This window comes from Pleurodeles waltl, chromosome 8 (assembly GCF_031143425.1).
Source record: "Pleurodeles waltl isolate 20211129_DDA chromosome 8, aPleWal1.hap1.20221129, whole genome shotgun sequence".
In the NCBI taxonomy this organism is placed as follows: domain Eukaryota; kingdom Metazoa; phylum Chordata; class Amphibia; order Caudata; family Salamandridae; genus Pleurodeles; species Pleurodeles waltl.
This window is the reverse complement of record NC_090447.1, coordinates 1008049290-1008075671: the sequence shown is the minus strand read 5'-3', so window position 1 is coordinate 1008075671 and position 26382 is coordinate 1008049290. Positions and strand designations below refer to the sequence as shown.

The 26382-nt window shown below is 43.5% G+C and overlaps 1 protein-coding gene across 1 annotated transcript in view; it reads right to left on the bottom strand.

Moving 5' to 3' along the window:
- Positions 1-26382, bottom strand: part of DIS3 (DIS3 homolog, exosome endoribonuclease and 3'-5' exoribonuclease) — a 260018-nt gene that overhangs the window by 221258 nt on the left and 12378 nt on the right. The window contains exons 4-7 of the mRNA XM_069205287.1: positions 25538-25731; positions 23949-24022; positions 22220-22387; positions 7694-7858 (exon numbers count right to left, since the gene is read on the bottom strand). Coding sequence (XP_069061388.1) covers positions 7694-7858; positions 22220-22387; positions 23949-24022; positions 25538-25731 — 601 coding nt within the window. The remainder of the gene's footprint in view (positions 1-7693; positions 7859-22219; positions 22388-23948; positions 24023-25537; positions 25732-26382) is intronic.

The window sequence follows — 26382 nt, the reverse complement described above, 5'->3', positions numbered from 1 at the left end:
CACACCCTGGCATCCAGGTAAGTCCCTTGTAACTGGTACCCCTGGTACCAAGGGCCCTGATGCCAGGGAAGGTCTCTAAGGGCTGCAGCATATCTTATGCCACCCTGGGGACCCCTCACTCAGCACAGACACACTGCTTGCCAGCTTGTGTGTGCTGGTGAGGCCAAAACGAGTAAGTCGACATGGCACTCCCCTCAGGGTGCCATACCAACCTCACACTGCCTATGCAGTATAGATAAGTCACCCCTCTAGCAGGCCTTACAGCCCTAAGGCAGGGTGCACTATACCATAGGTGAGGGCACCAGTGCATGAGCACTGTGCCCCTACAGTGTCTAAGCCAAACCTTAGACATTGTAAGTGCAGGGTAGCCATAAGAGTATATGGTCTGGGAGTCTGTCAAACACGAACTCCACAGCACCATGATGGCTACACTGAAAACTGGGAAGTTTGGTATCAAACTTCTCAGCACAATAAATGCACACTGATGCCAGTGTACATTTTATTGTAAAATACACCCCAGAGGGCACCTTAGAGGTGCCCCCTGAAACCTTAACCAACTACTTGTGTAGGCTGACTGGTTTTAGCAGCCTGCCACACTCGAGACATGTTGCTGGCCACATGGGGAGAGTGCCTTTGTCACTCTGTGGCTAGTAACAAAGCCTGCACTGGGTGGAGATGCTTATCACCTCCCCCTTGCAGGAGATGTAACACCTGGCGGTGAGCCTCAAAGGCTCACCCCCTTTGTTCCAGCACCACAGGGCATTCCAGCTAGTGGAGTTGCCCGCCCCCTCTGGCCACGGCCCCACTTTTGGCGGCAAGGCCGGAGGAGATAATGAGAAAAACAAGGAGGAGTCACTGACCAGTCAGGACAGCCCCTAAGGCAACCTGAGATGAAGTGACTCTGACTTTTAGGAATCCTCCATCTTGCAGATGGAGGATCCCCCCCAATAGGGATAGGAATGTGACCCCCTCCCCTTGGGAGGAGGCACAAAGAGGGTGGCTACTGCCCTCCCTGACCTAAACACACCCCTAAATTCTGTATTTAGGGGCTCCCCTGAACCTAGGAAATCAGATTCCTGCAACCTAAGAAGAAGAGGACTGCTAAGCTGAAAACCCCGGCAGAGAAGACTGAGACACCAACTGCCTCGGCCCCAGCTCTACCGGCCTGTCTCCCCCCTTCGGAAGAAAACTGCTCCAGCGACGCTTTCCCCAAGACCAACGACCTCTGAATCCTCAGAGGACTGCCCTGCTCTAAAAGGACCAAGAAACTCCAGAGAACAGCAGCCCTGTTCACCCAAGACTGCAACTTTGTTTCCAAAGAAACAACTTAAAGACAACAGCATTTCCCGCCAGAAGCGTAAGACTTGCAACTCTGCACCAGACGACCCAGACTCGACTGGTGGAGAAACAACACTTCAGGGAGGACTCCCCGGCGACTCCGAGACTGTGAGTAACCAAAGTTGTCCCCCCTGAGCCCCCACAGCGACGCCTGCAGAGGGAATTCCGAGGCTCCCCCTGACCGCGACTGCCTGACTCTCAGATCCCGACGCCTGGAAAAGACCCTGCACCCGCAGCCCCCAGGACCTGAAGGATCGGAACTCCAGTGCAGGAGTGACCCCCAGGAGGCCCTCTCCCTTGCCCAGGTTGTGGCTACCCCGAGGAGCCCCCCCCCTTGCCTGCATCGCTGAAGAGACCCCTTGGTCTCCCATTGATTCCTATTACAAACCCGACGCTTGTTTGCACACTGCACCCGGCCGCCCCCGCGCTGCTGAGGGTGTACTTTCTGCGTGGACTTGTGTCCCCCCCTGTGCCCTACAAAACCCCCCTGGTCTGCCCTCCGAAGACGCGGGTACTTACCTGCTGGCAGACTGGAACCGGGGCACCCCCTTCTCCATTGAAGCCTATGTGTTTTGGGCACCACTTTGAACTCTGCACCTGACCAGCCCTGAGCTGCTGGTGTGGTAACTTTGGGGTTGCTCTGAACCCCCAACGGTGGGCTACCTTGGACCCAAACTTGAACCCCGTAGGTGGTTTACTTACCTGCAAGAACTAACAATTACTTACCTCCCCTAGATACTGTGAAAATTGCACTGTCTAGTTTTAAAATAGCTATATGTGTTTTATTTGAAAAGTATATATGCTATTGTGATTATTCAAAGTTCCTAAAGTACTTACCTGAAATACCTTTCATGCAAAGTATTACATGTATAATTTGAACCTGTGGTTCTTAAAATAAACTAAGAAATGATATTTTTCTATACAAAAACCTATTGGCCTGGAATTGTCTCTGAGTGTGTGTTCCTCATTTATTGCCTGTGGGTATGTACAACAAATGCTTAACACTACTCCTTTGATAAGCCTACTGCTCGACCACACTACCACAAAATAGAGCATTAGTATTATCTCTTTTTGCCACTATCTTATATCTAAGGGGAACCCTTGGACTCTGTGCATACTATTCCTTACTTTGAAATAGTGCATACAGAGCCAACTTCCTACACCCTCCATTTCCTTTTTGCAAGTTTTAGGACTATGCACACTTTACTGCTGCTGACCAGTGCTAAAGTGCTGCTGCTCTCTCCCTAAACATGGTAACTTTGGCTCCTATTGAATCGGCATATTTAATTTACCTACAAGCCCCTAGTAAAATGCACTATATGTGCCCAGGGTCTGTAAATTCAATGCTACTATTGGGCCTGCAGTACTGATTGCGCAATCCACATACGCAGCCCCTTAACCATGTCTCAGGCCTGCCATTGCAAGGCCTGCATGTGCAATTTTACTGCCACTTCAACTTGGCATGTAAAATCCTTTGCCAAGCCATAAACTCCCCTTTTATTACATATAAGTCACCCCTAAGATAGGCCCTATGTGACCCACAGAGAAGGGTGCAGTGTACTTAAAGGCAAGACATGTACTCTTAAGTTTCACATGTCCTAGTGGCGAAAATCTCCCACAGTCATTTTTCACTATTGTGAGGCCAGCATTGGGAATTCCTTAAAATTCTTTTAAACTGTAGCTCCTGATCAGAAAGAAGTAGCTATATCAGGTTTCATATCTTTGGAATGATAATGATAAATCCTCTTTACTATTAAAATCGAATTTAACATTACTATTTTAGAAACTCCACTTTTAGAAAGTAGGTATTTCTCTGCTCTTACTGCGATATGTGCCTTACAGCCCGTCTCCAATCTACGTCTCGTCTGTGCTGGGTGACAGCTTCCCTTATGCATTCCATCCAGACAGCCATACGCACAGGATACTCAACTGCATCTCCATTCATCTGCATACTGATGGGTCTTCCTGGACAGGAAGGGTTGATTAACTCTTACTTACACTTCAAAGGGTAATGGCTTGACCCCACACAAAGGAGTGCAGCAGAAAAATTGGGGCATCGCATCTCCAACGATGCTGCAGCTGCCCGGCGACAACGCATTGCATTTACCTCAACTGAGCCCGCCAACGACACAGTGACCTGACTGCGTAAAAAATATTAATGCATACTGCCCTCAGCGTCGCTGTATCGCTTCACCAAAGATACTGTCTCAGCAGGCCCTGCGTGGGTTTTGTAGCTGGCCTATCCTCCATCAGAGTAGGAATGGATTTTCTATCTGCATCAGTACCTCATGCCCTGAAGTAACCTTTTGACCGCTAGTAACTTCTAAGAATCGTTTTCACATTTAATCTTTAAAAATTCATATCTCAGCTTCCACTGGATGGATTTTCATCGTTTTGGTCTTATTTAAATCAGATAAATATGCTCCATTTTCCTAACCTGTGTTACTTTATGGGTTATTGCACAAATACTTTACACACAGTCTTCTAAGTTAAGCCTGCCTGCTTTGTGCCAAGCTACTGAAGGGCGAACACAGGGTAATTTAGGTTTATTAGGACGTACCCTGACTGGGACTGTGGTCCCTACTTGGACAGGGTGCATACCTCTGCCAACTAAAGGCCCAATTTCTAACAGCCTACCTCTGAGGTCCCCTCCCTTCCCCCCGCAACTCAACAACCAATCTTCGCTCGCTACACCTACAACCTGACTGCACCTCTCCCCACAGTCTACCCACGTAAGGGAGATCAGTCTCAGTTCCTGTTTCAGATACCTCTTGCCACAGAGGCTGCAAGAACATGTATACGATCTGCAGGCCGTCACCAGAAACACAAGAGGGCAGTACATAAGTACAGCGAATGGATGTCTCCAGATTTGCAGGGAACTCAGACGAACAGTGCCAGAGTTCCCCACCACCCTTTCCATCTGGCTGGAAAGTATCACACTGACTTCTTTTACACCAACGCATTTCTGCCATGGCTAGAAGGAGTGGTACAACAAGTTAACCACATGGTGGTGCGGCCTCAGCCCCGGTGCTTCAAGTCTCACAGAGCGGACTATCCCCCTTAAGGAGGACCCGGGATAAGGGGAGCCTAGCCTAGGGCAAGCAAATCCCAGGCTCAAATATTGAGACCCCACCACCCACGCCAACCAATCTTAGTGAAACCAGCCCCTTGGCAAACTGACAATTAACCCACAAGGCCCATGTGCACTGGCAAGTCACAAGCTGCCAACCGTAAGAAAGACTACTCACCAAAACATGGGTCTGCTAACAGAGTACTTTTTTCGGAGGGATCGCTGCCCACAAGATCCTCATGTTCTGCACCCTGTACCACAATATGCAGCAACAGTAGCAGGTGCAGCCACTGTGCATGCCAAACATTCCACTTTTGCAGGGACCCTAACTTCACCACGCACCTGCAACTTCTCTTCCCCCAACTCAGAGGGGAAGATACAATCATAGAGCTGTCCTCTGGAAGCAACTTAGGCATTTCAATGGAAGTGATCCCTGGTTCAGTAACCGAGGATCACATCCCCTCTACCCTGATTGCTACAATAAATGCTCAGATCTGGCATTCTGACCAACTGGAGATTCAACTGAAATGAATCAACAATGTGGCCTTGTCCATAACCAAACTGGAGTGCAAACTGGCCTCGCTGATCCAACGAAAACAACGTATTAAATCAGCAGGAAAGAGCAAATCCATTTGTCACCCAATAGTAGAAAATCTGGGCACGATGCCTGAGGTCCTAACCTCCATGATAACGGAATGGAAACAGGCCTCCCACTGGCCGTCCAAGTCTAGTATGGGAGCCTTACACCCAGTGCTTTCTGTCCCTGCAACCATGATGGAAACACCTATGCTACCTAGATGATGTGAATCCTTTACTAGAGAGCAACTCAACTAGTTGGGCGGTCCAAGTTCATCCCCCCTGTAAACTGCCACTGGATATCTTAACAACCAGTCAAGACATTTACAGAGCAAACCTACAGAACCCTAGCAAACTCTGTGATGGTAAACACTGGTAGCCAACCCTGGAGTGGCATCCAAAGTACGGTCTGAAAGTAACCTCATTCACCTGACCTGCCAGACCAATACGACCCAATTCTAATACAACTACAAGTTCTACAACATTCTGCGTTGCAACTCCAGGTTAATGCCCTGCGTGACAAATTGGCTATCTTGTACCCCATTTTCAAGGGGAACAATGCCCCAAAAAGGGAAACAGGTATGTAGGAATCAAAACAACCTTCAGTAATCTGCTCTCAGCTTCCTATTGGATTGGAAACTCCTAACACCCTTCCTACTTGCCAAGAGATGCTAGAAACCCCCTCAACATCGCAAATCCAGCCCATGGGTGCAGGAAGCTAACCGGGCTGGACCGCCACCAGTGCCTCCCACCCAGCAAAGCCCCAAACCAGGCCAGGCCCGGGAATCTTGTCAACTCAGTCACTGCCTTCAGCAGCAGTGCAACACACACTGGGAACTCCGCCTTTGGTCAACTACCATACTTGCTTCTACCGGCCTATATAAGAGGCTCCTGAAGCCCTCCTCAGGGTCAGAAAACACAACTCAGGAGGTGTCCATCTACAAACGCCCATTGCAAGCCAGACCTTGATGCATCGGCTCAGCCTCTAACTGTGCCCCAAATTCACCTTAGATACACTCACTCAACATAGGTTCAAACTAGGCTGTCCCTGTAAATGAGCTACTGATCTCCGAGTCTTACATAATACTCAGGTGCCTCCCTCTCTGGCCAGTTCCAGCATCAGTCCTTCTGACCCCGCGCTATAGGTCTGAGGGCCCACATGATATCCTAAACAGATCAAACCTGCTGAGGCTGTTCAAAAACTTCGCAAATTTAGCTAATATAACCTCTGGAGATTTTCTATGAGTTGAATTCAAAACACTGGCTATCACCAAGATGGAAGATAATCAACAATAATGACGCTCTAATCCCCTTCGCTAGTGGCTGAAATCCTGACCAACAAGCTGTTCTTTGAAGGTTGGGTGATCAAGCTCACAAAACCAGTTATCCCTACATATTCATCATATTCATACCCATTGAGGGCCACAGGAGAACAGTCAAGGCTGCATGCACATTCATTTAGTATTCTCAGAGGGTCTGGAAATTCCCATCTTAATCTTTCTTACAACAAGTTGCAAATTTCATGCTCGTACTCCAATCAAGGGTTGCTTATTGTGCAAGTATCATTAAGTTTGACATATTCTACTGGGTCAGAGAACATGTGCTGAGCATTTGCCTACTTTTTTGTTCATCAGTACTTGCTAGTTCTGTAAACTTTTTTGTGGGCAAAAAGCAGTTCCCACACATTACTCTGAGTAGGTGTTCCTACTGATTTTGAGGAACCTACAGAACCTACCTACTTGCTCGGATGTGAAATGCAGCTATTACTGCAGGGAGAAATCTGCCAGCATGTCACTGAAAGTTATATACCATGCTTAAAGACACATGTGTCACAGCTATTGCAGCTGGTAATGACTGACATTAGTGCAACATAATGGTGTTTTTTTCTGATGAAGAGAATCAAGAGTTTGATACCAGTTAAAGTATATACTTCCACACTGATTTCTGGCATTTTCATGATGTTCTAAGAGTCTCTTGGTTCATTTTTCAACAACGCAATTCAAATTCTTTTAAAAAGGTATTGAAAAAAATACCAGGGTGCGCTACCAACACATATGAAGGCAAGGTGACAAGAACCATATTCTTAAGGTCGAGAGTCAATCTGTAACAAAAGAAGTGCAAACAAATAAAAGAAACCTCACTAGTCATGTTGCAGAGGCTTCTTCACTTAGAATAAAATAGCTGCCCTCAAATCAGGAAAACAAATAACTATTTTTTATGCATTTAATGCATGAAGTGAGCAGATTACAAAATATTGTGCAATTTACTATTTTGAATCAAGAGCTGCTTCATCAACAGAAATGAAAATTATCTCAAAGGCCTAGAAACTTCACAATAGCAATAGTACTGCAATGATTAGTAAAAAGTAACTTTACTAGGTTAACTTTACATTTCTTCTCTTTTAGACATAAACGTGAGCCCTCAAAAATCTCTAAATTTGTAATATACATTACAGAATGGTATTCTGTAAAAGATTGACATCTCTAAGGTTGTGACTCAGGTTCTTGTTTAACACATATGTTACTCTGCAGTTTTTGTCAAAAGGCAGCTTGTTTTATGGCCTATTGGGTACCTTCCCCGCCACCAATTTTTTAAGCAGAATTTTAAGGACAGTTCTACACCTGTGAAGCAGAGCAAATTGCAGCTTTTAATTCATGAGACACTGGAATAAAAACGGAAAACAGATATAAACACTGATGCTATATTTACCATATTTTCTTTCTCCTCTTCTTTTTCAATGTCTTCTTCATTTTCAGCCTCATCCTGCAGCACCACAGAGGAGGGGGCCACCCACTTTTCTTTTGGGAGAAGCTCCACTGCTACAATGTCTTCATGCACTGCTCGGTTTAGGTTTCTAAGCCCCTGAATAAGAATCTTATTTGAAGAAATAAAAAAGTTACAATAAGTTTTAACTATGAAACGTTCACATTTAGAATAAGTTGTGGCAATAACACTATTATATTAACAGTGAGAAAGGGTTAGCAGATTCACTGAGATTCACTGTGGAAATATTAAATAAGCACTTGTAATGCAATGTGTCTCGCATTTGCTTGAGTTTGAGCTATTTGCTTTGTAGATTCATAACTGGACTTTTTTTGTCACATAAATTGGTCGACCCTGACTCATAATTTGTTCTTTTCCTGCCACATAATTCCAGTGGTCCTGCATATAATTGCACTTCCATTTACCTTCTTTCTTTACCTGCAGCCAAAAATGAAAATGTTGTCATTTAGCATCCTAATTTGAATCTGACATGCTAATTTCAATAGAATACCACTTTCACCACCCCACCATCAGAACCGCTGGCTGGTTAACACAACTCCCCAAAATAAAAAGACACCAGACAGCCACAGCGGAGTAATGAGAGAAAAAAACTAGAAGGGTCACCCAAACATATCAAGAGTGTTCAAACATAGTGTAGTAGGGATGTTAAATTGGCCTGAATCATGGTCATAACTGCAATAAGGAGAGATTAATAAAACATATATAATTATTATATAAACCCAGTTAAAACCTTTATCAGAAATAAACTTTTGGCATTAGACTGTAATGCTCAGAACATTCCCTAGAGGACACCACAATGGAAATAGCACTTGTAAGAAACATGGCCATGTAACCAAATAGTTAGCCCATGGAGGGCATAACCATATAAAAAGAAAATTACCTAAAGTAATGCAGTATAACCATATATTTAGCCCCTAGAGGGTGTAGTGTATTACACATTTTCTGGGCTAGCAGGCCTACTGCAATGATATTACAAATAAGGCCCTTAAAGCACAAACTACTCGTAGCTGTAAAATAAATGTTCCAGCCATGAGAGAGCTTAAAACAGACATTGAATGGTGGGAGGGGTTAATATTAATATTTTGGGATCCCTACTAACCTAGTGTGGGGACCCAGAGATGAGCTAGACAGAAAGACACAAAAGAGCAGGTTGTGCTGAACATTTTTGAAGGTGGTCCCATTGTCCTATGAGCAAAAAGGTTTTGTAAAAGAATGCCTTGCAAAGTATTATAGGACGACAGAGTGCAGCGAATATTGTAGTATGTTGACTGTAATGCTCAGAACAGCCCCTAGAAGACACCGCAATAAAATAGCATTTATAAGAAACATTGTCATGTAACCATATAGGTAGCCCCTAGAGGGCATAACCACATGAAAACAGAATGGCGGAAAGTAATGGAGTTTGCACTGCTGTTTTGCGCTGTTCACGCAGTATGGATGCCATGGAGCACAAAAGGGAGAGGCAAAAGAAAAAAGTGGTGTGCCCATGCTGAAGTATATCCCAATCGTGCAACAGGTTCAGTCTGCAAGGAGGTAACAAAACCGCTCCAAGGCGGGACAAATCAATGACATTAAGAGATTTTTGAAAGGCAAACCCACAAACGAGTGAAAGTGATGGGTGTGAGATGAGAGTGGTTAAAAGGCCACAGATAGATAACTACAGGTCTTAAAGCTCTGGCGCGCTCGACCTAAAAAGCACCCGCTCTTAGCAGTCTGGAAGCAACAGCAGTTCGGAAATAAAATCACTTTCTATTAAATAGTTTTTTAAGCTTTTGTAATAAAATCAACGTGGGTTAAGTGACTAAGGTAAACATTATTGGAAAGTTAATACTTTGGAGAGTGGGCTTAGATCCACTCCCACTGCTTCAGAGTGAGTGCGGCTGGAAAACCAAGTCAGAAAAGTGTAGTGAACTCCAATCACTGTTAAGATGGACAAAGACTCCTTGCATAAGGCCTACAGAGAACAGAACAGAGGACCTCAGACAATCACTATCTTGGTAAGTGATAAGTAGTTGTGAGAAGAAATGGGAAGGTATGTAGCATAGATTATCTTGACTTTTGTAAGTCATTAAAACAAAGTTGTTTCTTCTTCAACTTGACCTCCCACTTTTTCCAGCCTTAAACCTGCCATCATCCCCCTATTCTTGCCCCTCCCTGGATACCACTGTTGGGTAACATCGCTTCATGCATCAAAATACATTAAATCAATCAAGTTCATATTCTGATCTAGGTGGATAGTATGGAACATACAGGTTGGGATAAAGTGTTTGTACATCAGAAGGATGTCTGCAGCAGTGGATCTTGAGTTCCCTTCAGAGTTGCAGAAGAATTGATGTGAGTCTTAGGTTTGGTTCAGAAGGGGCTCATTCCAAACTCTGCAAGCATAGCATGGATTTCGATCCACTGTAGTTGGGTTCTGCATGGTGCAGAGGCAGCTGGAGAGGGAATGACTGCATGAAAGGTAATATGGCTACTGGATATTGATAGATCTTGAACATGATCGGGACAAACTTGAAGTTGTTGCGGTCTGGAAAAGAGAGCAAATACAGATCTCTTAAGTTGGGGTTAGGGATAAATTTTTTGAGACAAAGATAGAATGAAGGAGAAAAGTTAGGAAAGTGTTCTCGCTATAAATGTCTGAGCATAAGATGGACTGAAAGATGGAAAATAGCAAGTATGCCTCGAATGCTGACAAGAGGGTCTGCTACAGCGGCCTCATCTGTCTTTTCCTTCACATCTTCCTTAAAGAAGAATTTGGAATTGACATGGAACGTTGTGCTGCTTTTGAGGGTGAAACTAGAGATCCTATACCAGGTCAGTAAGGCCATGGGCTAGGATGCTACTGATGAGGATAAACTCAATTTGAGGAGGTCAAAGTTCCAAAAAACAAACTATTTCAAATTTTGGTTGTGTTACAACAAGCTGCTAGTCACTGGATGCTGTTAGCCAATGCAACAGAGCTACATCTATGTGGAATTGGGGTTTGATCAAGGGAACAATGCAAACTGATCCAGAACTTTGGGAGATGCTAAAGGATGAGGATAACATAAAAAAGGGCTTTGCAGTCTACTTTGTCAAGATAAAAGTCAAGACACAAACATGCAGGGGATTCCCCTACCGAAGATTAGGACATTATCATTCACAAATTCAACTGCGACCTTCTCTATGCTGCACCATGCGAAGTACGCTAACTAGTATGTTTGTAGGCTCTGGTGGCAGTCAATTTATCACTGGATGCCAAGTGGTCTTACCAGTTTCCTACATAAAGAAGAACTGGTAATGGAACAGTAGTGAGAGTTAGCTTGGTCATATTCTGGCTTCTCATGGAGCAGAAGATTAGAGACTGGTTTTCAGTGACACAGAGGAGGTGCTAGGGTCTCACAGAGGGAGGAGGGAGTAATGTTCTCCATGTATGAGTTAAGTGTACTAAATGGTATGTTTTATGATGATTTGTATTGTTTTCTTAATTGCAACGTCTTCTTTGAAATTACCATTTTTATAGTTATCACATTAGACAGAGTAGACCATTCCTCATAGGCTCATACACTTTCCACCACCCTCCATTCATCCCACCATTCATGAGAGTTCCTCAGTGCCATGAGTTTGCTTGGGTTTCTCCTTTACTCCTTCATTTCTTAAGGTATGGCAATAAGAACTTTCTCCTGCCTACTCTGCTCCCAGGGCTACAACCACAATGATCAAAGCACAAAGGCACAGTGGGCAGAACGTCACTCAACAGTCTCTTGCCAGTTACTCAATTACCCCACCGCTCTTTCCAAAGCTTCCAGCAGTGCCTGGCATAGCTCTTGCATATACGTCCTGACTGCTTTGCCCTCTTCCTTTTGTGTAATGCCTCTACATAGATTTTTACTAGTTTGGATCTATTCTCTAGGTCCTCTAGCTTTTCCGGAAACAACTAATTGTTCATCAAGTAGCAGGGTCCAGGTCCCAAGCTGTTCTTATTCCATTATTGTCTCATTACTGGTCGCTTCAGGGCCCTGAATTTTCTCTCTCATGTCTATCACATTCTTCTTGATGTCTCTTGGGCCATGATTCAATTCCTCCTTTACTCCTAACTCAACTGTCTCTTTCTACTCTCTGGGTAGACATAGCCCTAACTCCACCCTCATGGTCCTCCACCTACGGGGGACTTTTTACCACTAATAAGATCCAGGCAGTTTGAGGATGATCGCTTCTTTGTTCTAAGAGCCTCTGTGATAGGCCACAATGCTGGTCAAAGGTAGTTCTCTCTTTCTGACCGGTCTCAGAGCTTTCTGTCACCAGGCCCTTCTCTGATAATTGTGCATGCTATTCATGGCTGTGCATTTGCCAGCTATCCCTTGCTCACCCATTGGTTTTTCCCTCTATTGTCACTCAGTGCTTTTTCTGTACCTGGGGCCCCTCGCTGTCCAACTCTCTCTTCCTAGGTACAGCTATAACTTTTGGCGAATGTCTCATCTATTATATTAAAACCTGCTTGGATTGGACATCGAGAATTCATGGTTGCCTTTGTGGCAAGTGGCTCCCAGTGCTTCTTGCTTTTCCCATCCCGCCTCCAGGGCCTCGAGGGTGCTACACTCAAATTTGACCTCTTCTTGGGCTTTACCTTGATTTCTCAACCCTCTGCAGATCACTTGGTCCCTATAGGCAGGTCTTGGCTTCCGTCTCTGAATCACCCCTGCATCTATGCTAGCTAATGTGGCAATAGTGGTCGTGGTTGGGCAAACAGGAGCACCAACTGCTTCAGGGTGCTACAGCCCTCAATAAAGCACAACCTGACCTATTTTAAGCTCCAAAGATACAAATCATAATGCAATAGAAACCCCATTAATAATCATTAATATTACTTAGACCAATCATCATCAGATTTTAAATCAAGTACTACAAAAATCTTAACCTCTCATAGTACAAAAAACTCCTTTTCATTAGAATTAAACCTTAACTATGAAAAACAAATAACTACAAAGAAACCTCCACACAAAAGAAGAAATAAAGGTTAAAATAAACGTATTCAGTCCATCAGAAGTTAAAAACAAGGCCCCTGTTATATGCCACAAGCCCAAAACAGGAGGAAAAGATCAAACACATTTTCAATTCCTCCTTTAGACCAGGCAACAATGGACAGTTAGAAATGCTGATGCGTTTGATGGCTGTTTCAGGGACTGACAGGATGGGGAGAAGGGAAAGTCATGGGAAAAGTTGAGAAAATGGGGAGTGAATGTCTCTTCACTGTTTTTGTGATGATCTATGTGATGTAGTCAACCATGCTACTTTATGCTCTGATGTTTTGTATTGTGCTGACACTTTAAAAAAAATGTTTAAATGCTGACGCATGTTTTGGTAGATTATTTCCGATACGTGCTCAACCTTTATCAGGGCTACTTATTTGCTAAATGAGTAAAGATCAGAAATGTTTAATCCTATATAATAATGTTGTGGGGTCTGGTCCAAAAGAAAACAGTGACGGATATCTGGGCAAGCTGTGTTAGAAAACCCAGCTGCCACAAAGGTAATAGTCCTGTGGACACAATTTAGATCATTGCTTCCCAAACCTTTTAAACCACAATAAAATTGTTAGAACAGCAATCTTTCACGATTCACTTAGCTTTAATGGACATGAGGCAGGTGATATTTTTAATTTAATTTAAGCATTCTGAAGTAGCACACTGTCATTCACAGACAGCAGAAAGTGTCACGAAATTTGCACAGACATACAGTTTCACTGATAAAACTATATTGCACACAAAGTTTAATGTGTGGAAATCGGGTTGCAGTGAATAATTATCATTTATGCGTCACCAAGGAAAGTGTCTTGATTAGTTTTGATCCTATTAAAATCTTTGCTCCCATCACACTTTCATGTGCTCCATTTTTGCTTTCCTAACTGCTGAATGTGTACAAATCCTTTACAGGGATGTAAATGTCATGGGTTACAAAAAATGACAATTTAGAACACTGCCTTTCACACTCCCTGTACCTCAGCATTATTGTCACATAATTCACTTTACTTTTCATTGACTGCAAAGTGAGAGGCGTTTGTCAATTTGTCAGAAGACGTCACCTGACATTTGACCTCCATCTTTGAAGTGCATCTTTATTGCTTCAACTTTCACGACCCACCAAAATGTGTCTACAAACCCCACCACTGGTCAGGACTCCTAGTTTTAGAACAATGATTTAGATCAAAATCTTTCTTAAAGTATCCATGGGGCATAATCTTAAAAGGTAATTTTCAATGCGTGAAAAAAGCAGCTATATTCCAAATGATGGCTGATGATATCGTATTTCAAACAAGATCAGTTTACCTTGGACAGCCATCTTAGAATGAGGAAAATCACACATGGCATAGCTATTAGATGCTCATCGTACAAGCCCTTCAGTTCTCTGTAGAATCTGAATTGAAAAGTGAACTATAACAAGTGAAAGCTGTAACATCAATAGAGGGAATAACCTTGCAGAATGCCACAGGGACCCATGTTTCTACCTCGAAACACACTCTTGATATTGTGTGTAGGCCCGATCCAACATTACTTGCATGCCATACTGTACTTAAAAGGCAGGCACTCCTCACATTTGATACCAATGTTCTCAAAACATAGTCCCAAGACGTGTCCAAGAGGCCCGAAGTCAGCCTTCCTCTAACTTAGACTTCACCATTTGTGCTGGTAAGGGGGCTAATCGCTCCCATTATAGGTTGAATGCATCCTTTTAGGATCCTCTCCTCTGTGGCCTTGCTCCCTGGGGCTGCTGGCATGTGGCATGTGGTGCAAACAATAGCAGTCCCATTCTAATTTTATTTTATTTACTGTCATTTCGGATACAATGTCTAATCACAAACCATAAAAAGCACTACAAAACGTCATTAAAATTACAAGAAACAAACCAATCTTAAAATTCATTAAAAGCAGTTAAATTAAATAGATCCTGTCTTGTCCATTTCTTCATACTTCACCAAGCACCAATTTATCATAACTTAATCCAGTGGAAAATAACGAGTAAAGGACCCCATTCTCAAACATCAGTAAAGTGTGATTGTGCAGAGTACAAAGGTCTGTAAGCAACTGTTAAAAATAATAAATGTCTAGGAATCACTTTAGAGGCTTTACATCGAACGACCCAAGCATAGCATAAATATTTGGCTACAGTAAAAACAACCGTAGGGTTCGTATTGGTCTTACAAATTCTTAATGCCATAAGATACTGTCTTATTCCATATACTTTACAAAGCGTCTTTACCTATTTGGATCGTGCTGTACTTTATGCTTTACAAAAAATGAAATATGACCTTTTGTTTAACTGTGGGGCAAGGGCTGGACTTTACCCTCAGCTTGACAACTGCTGCAAAAGGAGGTTGTCAGTAAAGTTCCCATTCTGAACTTTATATAGAGGGTTCTAGCTAACCTTGGTTGAATATAAGATAAAAAAGCCTCAACTCTCTAGCCCCATGTAATTAAGAGAAAATCACTGGTCGATCGACTCAGGGAAGATTAAGAAGGACATTTTTTTAGTTCCAGTACCAAAATCTATCATTTACAACATGTTTGGCATTGACAGGTGAAGAGCCAATGTGTAGCCAAAAAGCTGCAAACCCCATCTCGATAATAGACTTCTTTAAATCGTCTAAACAAGGAATTTTAAGTGCACTAGAGTTCTCTAAAACATCTAAAGAATTCTCCCGACAGGGTGGGAGATTTTTTACCATTCAAACTCACACCTAGTACAACCCTGGCTGCAATTTCACATAATCTACTATAGATTTCATGGCCATATCTAGCATTCTAATTACTAAACCAGGCCTGACATCGTCTCACCTCCAGTCAACAACCCAACATGTCTCAGCATTACTATGGCTCTCGGCATCCACCTCTGCAATGGCTGCTACCTCCACCACGATCTCGCCACTTTTAGATTATCAGCACACATCAGTGCTTATCTTTGCCCCCACATTTTCACCAGAGCAGGGATGCTCTAAGCAACTTTAGAATCGTAAGCCGGAATAAAGTTTACAATCAAGAGACTGCCACCATCTTAGGCTATGTATCAATTTAATTCTATGAGCAATCAGTACTGCTTAGTAAATGTTTCCCCAGGGTCATCCTGTATTTCCTGATGTAATTCACTGAACAAGAAAACTAACTAAGTCCCTCTATATGTAATCAGCATGAAGGTTCACTTGAGGAAAAATCAATCTTTGCTCAGGTGCAGGCTCATAATCATGAGGGAATGAAGGAATAAGGCACTATCTTGGAGAAAAACAATGATTAGCGACTAAGGCCATTTTTTTCCTGAAAATGAGCAAAATGTGATGGTCTAGCCTCTATGGCCCTGGCAAACCTATTTGAGAAAAGAATGTAGCAATGTACACAGGGAGAGACATGAGACTTCAAATAAATGCTCACTGTATAAAGCAAGAGCAAGAGAGGATGGCTGAGATAATGAGAAACGATTATGAAAGATTAACAAAGTTAGGAAATATGAGGAATGTGAAATTAATTGGTGACATTGTAGAAGGCTGGCCTGGTTTGTAGTGGGTATCTAAGGTACTTACGCCTTATACCAGGTCCAGTTATCCCTTATTAGTGAAATGTAGTCAGTGTTTAGAAGCCTGGCTCTCTGGTGGTAGTGTGGATGAGCAGCCATGGCCTTACTAGGAGGCATGCAAAGCGCAAGCAAAGCACTGTAGTCACACAGTACTCACACACATGAAAGAAAATACTCGGTGTTACAAAAATAAAGGTACTTTATTTTGATGACACAAATGGCAAAAATACCAGAGACTTTACTCCCTTAGGAGGTAATGAATACACAAATTATATACACCAGTATGCAGAAATAGCTGTAAAAATAGTTAGAAAACAGGGCAAATAGTGAAAATCACAATAGTTAGAAATGGGCCTGGGGGAATACAAACCATATACTAAGAAAGTGGAATGCGAAAGTCTGTTTCTCACCTAGGAATGTGTAGTGTGTAGAGGGGAGCTGGGAGGAACTGAAAACACCCAGGGTAAGTAATAGAACCCACCCCAAAGCCCAGGAAAGCAGGAGTAAATCACAGTGACTTTCCGAGAACACACAAGAACACAAGAAAGAAGATTAAGCAAAGAGACTGCAAGACACCAACAATGGATTATTGGACATGAAGACTTGTGGAAGAAGGGGACCAAGGTCAAGAAGCAGTGAAGAATCCAGGGAGACCAGGAGTCCCTGCTAACCCAGATGAAGGTCCAAAAGAGGGACCACCGGTGAAGAACAACAGTCAGTACTGCACCCAAGAAGACAGATGAGGGTTCCTGGTTGGTGCATATGATGTCCCACGCCGGATGGATGATTGCAGTCTGGTTTGCATCGCTGGATTCCACCAACAAGCCTTTGCGCATGCAAAGCTCGCGGTTAGCAGAAAATGGTGCTGCTCGGGACCAAGAGGGACCTGGTGGACTCTACCCAGGCCAGGAGGGGTACTCAGGGGGGGGCTCTCAGCAACTCAGAGCCCTCAGAAAACCAGGCAGCATGCACAGGAGTCCCACTGTACGGGGACAAAGGAAGTGCTAAAGGAGGCCCACGCAGCATTACAACAAAGGGTCCCACGTCGCCGGAGAACCACTCAGGAAGCTGTGCGTCGCAGGATAGAGTGCTGGGGGCTGGAGCTGCACGGTGCATGAAGAACTTCGTGGAAGGATGCCAACAACCTTTGGCAACTGCAAAACATGCAGTGGAAAGGGGTACTGTCTTGCCTGAGAAGGCAAGCTCTTACCTCCACCAAAGTTGGACAGTAGGACATCAGGACCACTTCAGTCCACCACCTGTGATGCTGGATCCACGCACTTCATAAGGAGAGGGGACCCACGTGACCAGTCGTTGCTGCAGAGGGGTGCCTGCTGAAACAGGGGAGTGACTCCTTCGCTCCAAGGGAGATTCCTTTGTTCTTCTGGTGCAGGATGAAGACAGGTTGTCCTCTGAGGATGCACAACCTGGAAACAGTCGCAGTTGCTGTCAGGAGCTGAAGATACAACGTTGCAGAAGTCGTCTTTGCTTCTTTGTTGCAGTTTGTAGAGTTCCTAGAGGGTCCAGATGCAGTTTCTTCGGTAAGAAGGTGAAGTAAAGGATGCAGAGGATTTCTGCTGGAGTCTTGCAATTCAAATCTGAAGAACCACCCAAGAGAGAAATCCTAAATAGCCCTGAAAGGGGTTTGGTCAGCTAAACAGGTAAAGCCCCTATCAGGGGAGGGCTCAGACGTCATCTGCTGGCACTAGCCACTCAGATGCTCCCAGAGTTCCCTGCCAACTTGGAATCCAAGATGACAAAACCCAGGGACCCTCTGGAGGAGCTCTGAGCACCACCCATGGGGTGGTGATGGACAGGGGAGTAGTCACTCCCCTTTCCTTTGTCCAGTTTTGCGCCAGAGTAGGGACGGGGGGGTCCCTGAACCGGTGTAGATTGGACTATGCAAGGAAGGCACCAAATGTGCCCTCCAAAGCATTTCCAGTGGGCTGGGGAGGCTACCCCTCCCAAGCCTGTAACATCTATTTCCAAGGGGAGAGGGTGTAACACCCCTCACCCAAAGGAAATGCTTTGTTCTGCCTTCCTGGGCTCGAGCGGCTTGAGCAACAGGAGGGCAGGAACCTGTCTGAGAGTTGGCAGCAAATGGGGCGGCCTGGAAAACCTCAGAAGGCTGTAATGGCAGTACTGGGGGTCCTCTAATGAGCCCCCTGACTGCATGGAATCATACAACCAATGCTTGCAAAAGCCTTGGGGTATGATTCCAACATGTTTGATACCAAACATGCCTATTTTCGGAATTACCATTATGTAGTTGGACATAGGTAGTGACCTATGTCCAGTACACACATAAAGTGGCGTCCCCGCACTCACGAGGTCCAGGAAAATGGTCCTGGAGGCACCTCTGCTAGTGCAGGGGTACCCTTACACACACAGGTACTATGCACCCTGTCCTCAGGGATGGAGGGCCTGCTACAGGGGTGACTTCTAAGTGACCTGGTGCAGTGTAAATGGCAGTGAAAGGGTGCATGCACCTTTTCACACAGGCTTCAGTGGCAGTCCTACAGAAACCTTTGCATGGGCTTCCTATGGGTGGCACAAAATATACTGCAGCCCATAGGGATCCCCTGGAACCCCAATTCTGGAAAAGCGCTTTTTCTGATGTGAGAGTACAGAGCACACAACATAGCTTGCAATCTCATTATGTGGGAGGGATGGACCAGTGGGCAATAAATGTAACATTCAATATTCCGCAATTCACAGGGTTAAGATAATTGGGTCAAGCTACATCTTGAAGGAGGGGGAGAGAGAGGACAGAATGAAAATCAACAAACATGAAATAGGTAGATATGTTGAGAAAGTGAATGAGAGAAGAATAATACATAATGAAGAAATTATTATGTTTGAGAAACAGATTATTTTAATACACAAGTGTTGGAAATGGCCCTATCTGCGGGATTATCCACAAACTTTTTGGCTTTTTCCTCCTATTTTTCTGACCCTCTTTTTGTTAGCTTTGGGACTCTGGGCACTTTACCACTGCTAATCAATGCTAATATGCATGTGCTCTCTACCCTAAAACTTGGTGTAATTGGTTTACACCTATTTGCCTTATTTCATTTACCTTTAAGTCCCTTATACCATATTCCCAGGTCCTGTAAATTAAATGCTACTAGTGGGCCTGCAGCAATGATTGTGTCACCCACAGAAGTGGCCTTTCAAACTTGTCTCAGTTTACTGCCACACTGACTTGGGAAGTAAAACTATTCGCCAATGCTTAAACTCCTTTTTTACTACACCTAAGACACCCCTAATGGTAGGCTCTAGATAGCCTTATGGGCAGGTTGTTTTGTATGTAAAAGGTAGGACATACATTTTTATGTGCTACTTGTCTAATTAGCGGCAAACAGCCTATTTTGTTTTTCATTGGTATGAGTGCTGCTCCTCTCGTAGATTTGCATTGGGAATTCCCTTACATATGGTAGTAATTTGTAATCCATAAGGGGTAGTGTGGGCATTTTTGCAACGGTAATGAGAAATTCTGCTTACTGGTGTAGGTGGATTTAACATTACTATTTTGGAAATTACATGTTTAGAAAATGGGCATTTCTCTGTGCTTATAACTCTGGTGCTTTGCAGCCGGACTCCAATCCATGTCTCAGCAGAGTGACAGCTCCACTTTTGTGCATGCTCTCCAGACAGCCATCCGTCAGGGAGTGTTAGGTGTGACATGGTCACATCTGCATTCATCTAAATACTGATGGTCTTCCTGGGCTGGGAGAGAGGGGGGGCTGCACTTCACACTTGAACAGGCTGTGCCCTGCACTCACACAAAGGACTTGTTTACCCCCTGGAAATCTTGGAACTGGACAGATCTGGCTGCAATCTGCTCCCACCTTTTAGGAGTTTGGAACCTGGAGTTTAAGTACAGGGGCTCTAGCCCCATGATTGTAGAGCACTTTGGTCCTGGGACCAAGCCTCTGCCAGAAGGACTGCTGAAAGGACTCCCTGCTTTGTTTTCCTGCTGTTGACCTGCTGACAGCTGCTCTCTGACTTTGTTCTCTGGTACCGCAGTGCACCAGGGAATGTCTCCACCAGAACTACTGGATGTTGTGCTGGTCTACCTGCCTACTGATGACTGCTTTGTTTCCCCCACTAGTGTCTCCCAGGGGCAATCATAGGGTTAACTACGCTTTGTAACCCCTTGGTTCACAGTGTGCCCCAAAGCTTTGTCCCCGGAGAAGAGTATGGTGAGCGCTTAAGTTTACATTCACTTTTTGTCCTAAAATCTAACACAGGGTGAGTGCTTTATAATCTAGTGCCTGGAGAGCACTTTTAGGAGAATAGTGTGGCCTAGGGCAATTTCTTATATTCTAGCGCATGGTGAGCGCTTTCTCTTCCACCTCAAGGGAGGTGCCGTGTGTGTTTCTACCATATGGACCCCTAGAAAGGGGGCTGCAATGTGCAGTGTTAGGAGGGAAGCCGGGGTCCAGGAGTGGCAATCTCTCCAAGGTAGCAACAGCTGATGGCCATTTTAAGTCCCCCAGGTGGACAGCATAGGCAGGGAAGTCACCTCGCTGGGAGATTGAGCTGGTCCCCAGGGTCGTGGGGCCGCTCTAATCTCACCAGGTGCTTAGAGGGAGAGTCATCCCGACCAGAAGTGCAGACGGCTCAAGTAGAAGCACCGGGGGAAGTTAGAAGATGTCTACGGACGCGTGGAGTCCCACCTCCTCCCAATAAGAAGCTATCATCACCCACACCCCCACACAGCTATGCTGGGGAAGACTGTTACTAAGGGCATTCCTCTGCAGCCCCGAACCTGCGCTGGCATTCCGGGTCTCTCCCGATAATTCCTCAGTATGCAGGAGATCACGGAAGGTCTTCCTGCGGACCACTACTGTGGGTGCCCCTTCCCTCATGGTTGAACACACCTGCGGGCCCTCACACTTGCCAGAACCTTGCCGGGGTATATCAGGCGAGTCCGACGGAGACCCCCTGACCCGGAGCTGTTGTAGTAGAGTAGATTACAGCAGAACCGCCATTTTACCACATACCAGGTGGTAGGAGCACAGATACTTCTGACCCTACACTTTGGTTTTGAGCCATATTACCCTATTAGCATCTAATAAGAACACAAGAGTGCTGGGCCCTATACTGGAATTGTGACGTTGTTGTATACAGTAATGCTTTGGTAATCTGCATATATTGTGCCTCTAACTACTGCAATTCTTGCCCTTATATAATAATGTATATTGGGTTGATGCCCTTCAAGGTCAGGTTGACCTGTATAGTAATAATGGTCAGTAGTGATTAAAGTGGTTTGGTCATTATCTACTGCACTACATGCCCTAAAGGTCATTGTATGCTGTTTCTGCATTTATAACGAATATGTTATGATTTATGTGGTGTTAATACTTGCACAATAACTGTGAGACATAGTGGTACATGGTGTTCATGGGATCACTACATTTACTTTCCTACTCTGCCTCATGCACGATGATGTGATGTATGACATTTCTGTTCTGGCCTAACCAGGCTAATGTGCGTGACTCAGGATTCGTATAGTGCGCACAGCACTTATAAATGGTATCATTTTGGTCTAGATTATATTCAATATACTTTATTTTTACATATAATCCTGTGTGGAGTCTCTTTTGTGGAATATTTTACTGTGTCAATGGTGTGAGGCTGCTGCACAAATGCTTTACACGTTGCCTCTAGAGATAAGCCGGACTGCTCTGTGCCAAGCTACTGGGGGTGAGCACAGGTTATCTTTGGTGTGTAACTGAATTGCCCTGACTAGAGTGATTGTTTCTGCCTGGCTGAGGTGAATCCGGGAACCCCATTGCAAACAAGAAGTATGACAGACAAATATGATAAACAAAACAGAGTCTAACACTGTATTGTGCAAGCTAACCCCGTTATCAAATTATTTTATGTGAAGTCATTACTTGCCTCTTTATTGTCCACCTTGTCACCATGTACCCACACTGTTGCCTCCAAATAATTGTCTCTGCTTGCTCTGTATGTTCCCTGGAGGTAGATACCAGATTTTATACCTTGCTGCAATTTGGAAAGGGCAAAGTGATCGGGGAAAAGGACTCTTCCACTTTCCATGTCATTCTAAAGAAAGACACAAAAACATGGAAAACAGAAGTCTTCATTTACAAAATTTTACCAATGCAAAATGCAAAATACATCTAACAACATGTCTTCATGTTCTCTTACTGTTTTGCAATATATTTACATCCCCTTCACCTCCCTAATCATCTTAGCCCACCTCACCCAAACACTTAAACCTTTGTCAACACCAATAAATACCAAAGTGTTTCTACTGTGCCTTCAACTTTAGAATAAGTAATGTAAAATAAATGATGTTCTGCAGATTTGGTTCTCCTACATGTAATTCATGAAATATAAATTCCAAGTTTAAAAAATGAGAATCTCTCCTCCACCAAGTTTACAGAGGCACTGCCACTATGGTCATACTTAATTGTGCTGTGTTAATTGAAAATGGCTTTATGAAATCAATAAGAATTATCCAACACTGAAAACAGTGTACGACTCACAGAGAGCAGTGACATAACAAAGGTACACCTAAGACAAAGCAAACCCTTCTAGAGCTTCAACATGTGGCGACATGGGCAGACAAATAACCTGGCCAAAAATGTATTCTAGTTATCCTTAGTTTCCTTAAATAATAGCAAAGTGGAGGGGTTTATGACCAAGCGAAATTCCATCATCTTTTGCGAAGGTGTGTTCCTACAGTGTCTCAAAGCACTAGGGCAGCTGTTACCAACCTGTGGTCTGAGGACCCCGGGGGATTCACAAAGCCTCCTCAGGGGGACTCCGACTGCCTAGAAAATTCAGTAATATTAACAGATTAGGTCTCCAGCTTTCAGTAATGACTCAGTGGGGGGTACCCGGATTCCAGTAATGATTCTGTGGGGTCCACGGGTTCCAGTATTGATAAAGGGAGGGTGGGAGGTCCACAGAAGACAAAAGGTTGGGAACAACTGCACTAAGAAGCAGTCATAACGTAACATATTAGTACTGTAGAAAACCAAATAGCACATATTCATTAAATACTTCAACATCAGCAAGAAACTGTTTGTTGAAAAAGAAAGCAGAGTGAAAATGGCAAACTAAACAAAAAGTATATTGGGACGCGGTCTTTGGTTTTCTTTGATTCATGAAAGTAAACAACACTGGGAAGAAGGGCAGAAAAGACACACTGATGAAGTAAGGGGAATACTGAGATAAAATGAGTATAGTGGGAAGAATAGGAGAGTGAGTGTAATGAGAACACAGGAAAAAATGTAGTGCAAAACAGAAAAAGGACATTAAGCAGTGTGAATGACCACTGTACCAGATGCAAAGACATTTCAGTCCATAAGAGTCTAATTTCTTCATTTTTCTCTTAGGAGGGGGTGTGAGAAAGGTATTTTTGAGAGCCCCCACTAATCTACAAAGCATTGTCTAAAGGTTGAACATTTGTGTGGCAAGTCTACGACTTACAATACTAAACACCATGAAATAAACCTTCATCTCTAATCTGATGCCTGGGTTTACCAGCTATTACCCCTCTTGCTATATTAATTCATGTAATGCTTTACAACCATTTGTAAAGGAGCAGAACGGCAGGAACTCTTTTAGCACATAGCAAACTACATAGCAAACTTACTGCTTCATTCGATATACAAGCAAGACGATCTACAAGTTCAGGGTTTGCATCCAAGCTCTTAATGTACTCTTCGCCTAAAAAAAATAAAAAAAATTATTACCATGTACTGATACAGATCATTCTAGGAGGCCAACTACAACCAAAACGTAAGCAATAAATTTACTCAAACTTACATAAATCATGTTTTTCAAAATTGGCAAAATGACAGAATGAACCAATGAAATGTACCATTTGCCAAATTAAATTCAAAACATATAGCAATCTTAAAGACTTTGTGAAACACAGCAATCTACACTCTAGGTATGTTTTGAAAACTGCATGTTCTATATATGCTTTACATATCATTCAGGGCTTTCGAATCCTTTAAGCCGAACAACTGAGCAGCTTAATATACAGACACTGGGTCATGCCTCCACTCCCTTGTTTTGGGATATATGCAATGTACTCTGGGTCTCCATCCTTTAAATATGAAGTTCATTATTTGATTCTGCAAATGTTCAATGTCTTATTTGGGAGTAAGACTGGGAGGTTCTACTACTGCTAAAGAGAAATACTACCACATTGGCTTTGTATCCTGAGATACTGTTCACTCCTACAAAGACAGTATGTCTTTTCTGGTCCATTCTTTCTGTTGTAGAGTTTTGCAATCTTGTTTTTTTAGACATTACATTACAAGTTCGGATTTGGTGGAATTTCCTTTGAGTACTGAGATCACTGAGAGCGGATCCATAAAGATCATAAAGATCAACTTTACTATAGAGCACACTGCATCCACGCAGACCGATTTATCATGTGCTCATCAGAGTCCACTTACCCTGTTCAAGCCATTATTTCATATACCATAGCGAATTTCTCCACTGTTAGGAATAGGGAGAGGGGCTATGTCTAATGAATTTGTCATGTTTCATTTCCGTGGTGCTGTATTAATTGAAATTAGTCTGTTTTATAATTGGACATAACTGTTCCTGCGATGTGCCTCAGAATTAAAATATTTGTGGTGCTTTTTGTATGCTCCACTAAGATGTATCTCACTCTTCTAAAGTAATCAAAAGCACTCAAAATCCCGACTGCTCAGTAATATCTAAGAATATCATGATTATTTTTCACTTCATTTGCTAACGCTTTAATCAGTCATAATTTAGCAGGGCTGAGTCACTGAAATCTTCTCCAGCTTTTGAAACAAGTGAGATTCAGCCACTTTTATAAAGAACGCTGTACTACCTTGTTCTCCAAGTCTACAAATAGCTGAAACAATGTGAAGATGAAATGTGTGCTCACATTTCAAACTCTTCTGCAAGAGAGCACTCTTCTCTCCTTCTACTAGGTGCCTTTGTAGTCTAAAATCTCCATTCAGAGTTTTCACTCCTTCAAAAGTCTCCCACATCTGGCTTCCAAGGGCTCAAGCCAGTTTCCTAGACAGAAGGCTGAAGCCCAGACAGCACTGAATGTCTTGACACTCTAAGGTATGTTAAACTCTCATGTTCACCATTAACATTAAGCTATAGGTACTGCTTCATTACAAGGTTTTAAATACAGATCTTGGATGTATCCTACTGCGGTGTGAATGGATGATGAAGGACTTCACTTACATGTAAATGCCAATATTCCCTCTTCCACTGCTTTCTCTTTATTCCTTTTGTCATTTGTAATTAAAAGAATACGTAGCTGCTGAGTTTCCTTTGATTTTACTAGATGCTGATTGTACCATTTTGCAGCAGTTCGAATCGCTCTGTCATTTCGATCGTTGGCACCCTCGCCTTGCTCCTGCTCGATGTAAGTGTCTCTGAAAGAAAAACATGTATGATAAATTATTATATACAAAGCATAAGTCTGAATCATTATAAAATATACTAGGGTTCATACTATGGCACAAGATAGAGAACAAAGTATCCTTCAGTAATAGAAAAAGCAATACATTTCTATTACTGAGTTAGGCAGGACTGCTCAACGAGCAGATCCCCAAGCCTTGTGTATCGGCTGCTGAGATATGTGGATATGTTATTGAAATGCAAAGAGTGTCATTTAGCATTCTGTAGCCGACCACCGTACATCTGGTGAGGCAGAGGCCTAAGCTGGCATTGTCTGTGGTGTCAGAGACATTTTTCTACAAAAAGCATCTTTTGTGTCCATGATGAGAGCTGCTCTGAGGCAATAAAATAATAATAATAAATAAATTAAAAAAAATAAAAAAAAACGAACATGGCAGTTGAGGGAACTTTTTCAGGTGCACAGAGACAGCCAGGGGTTACTTTGTTCATACTGCATCAGTCAGAGTGGTTTGCCTCTAGTCTCCAGGGTTTTAATCTTACTGTTTAACTCAAAACTGATCACCAAGTTAGCACTTGACTCTAATCAGAGTGGAGAAGTCGAACAGTTCAAGGTTTACTCAAGAGGTGGAATGCACTTAAAGACTCAATATTCAACAGCCATTGGG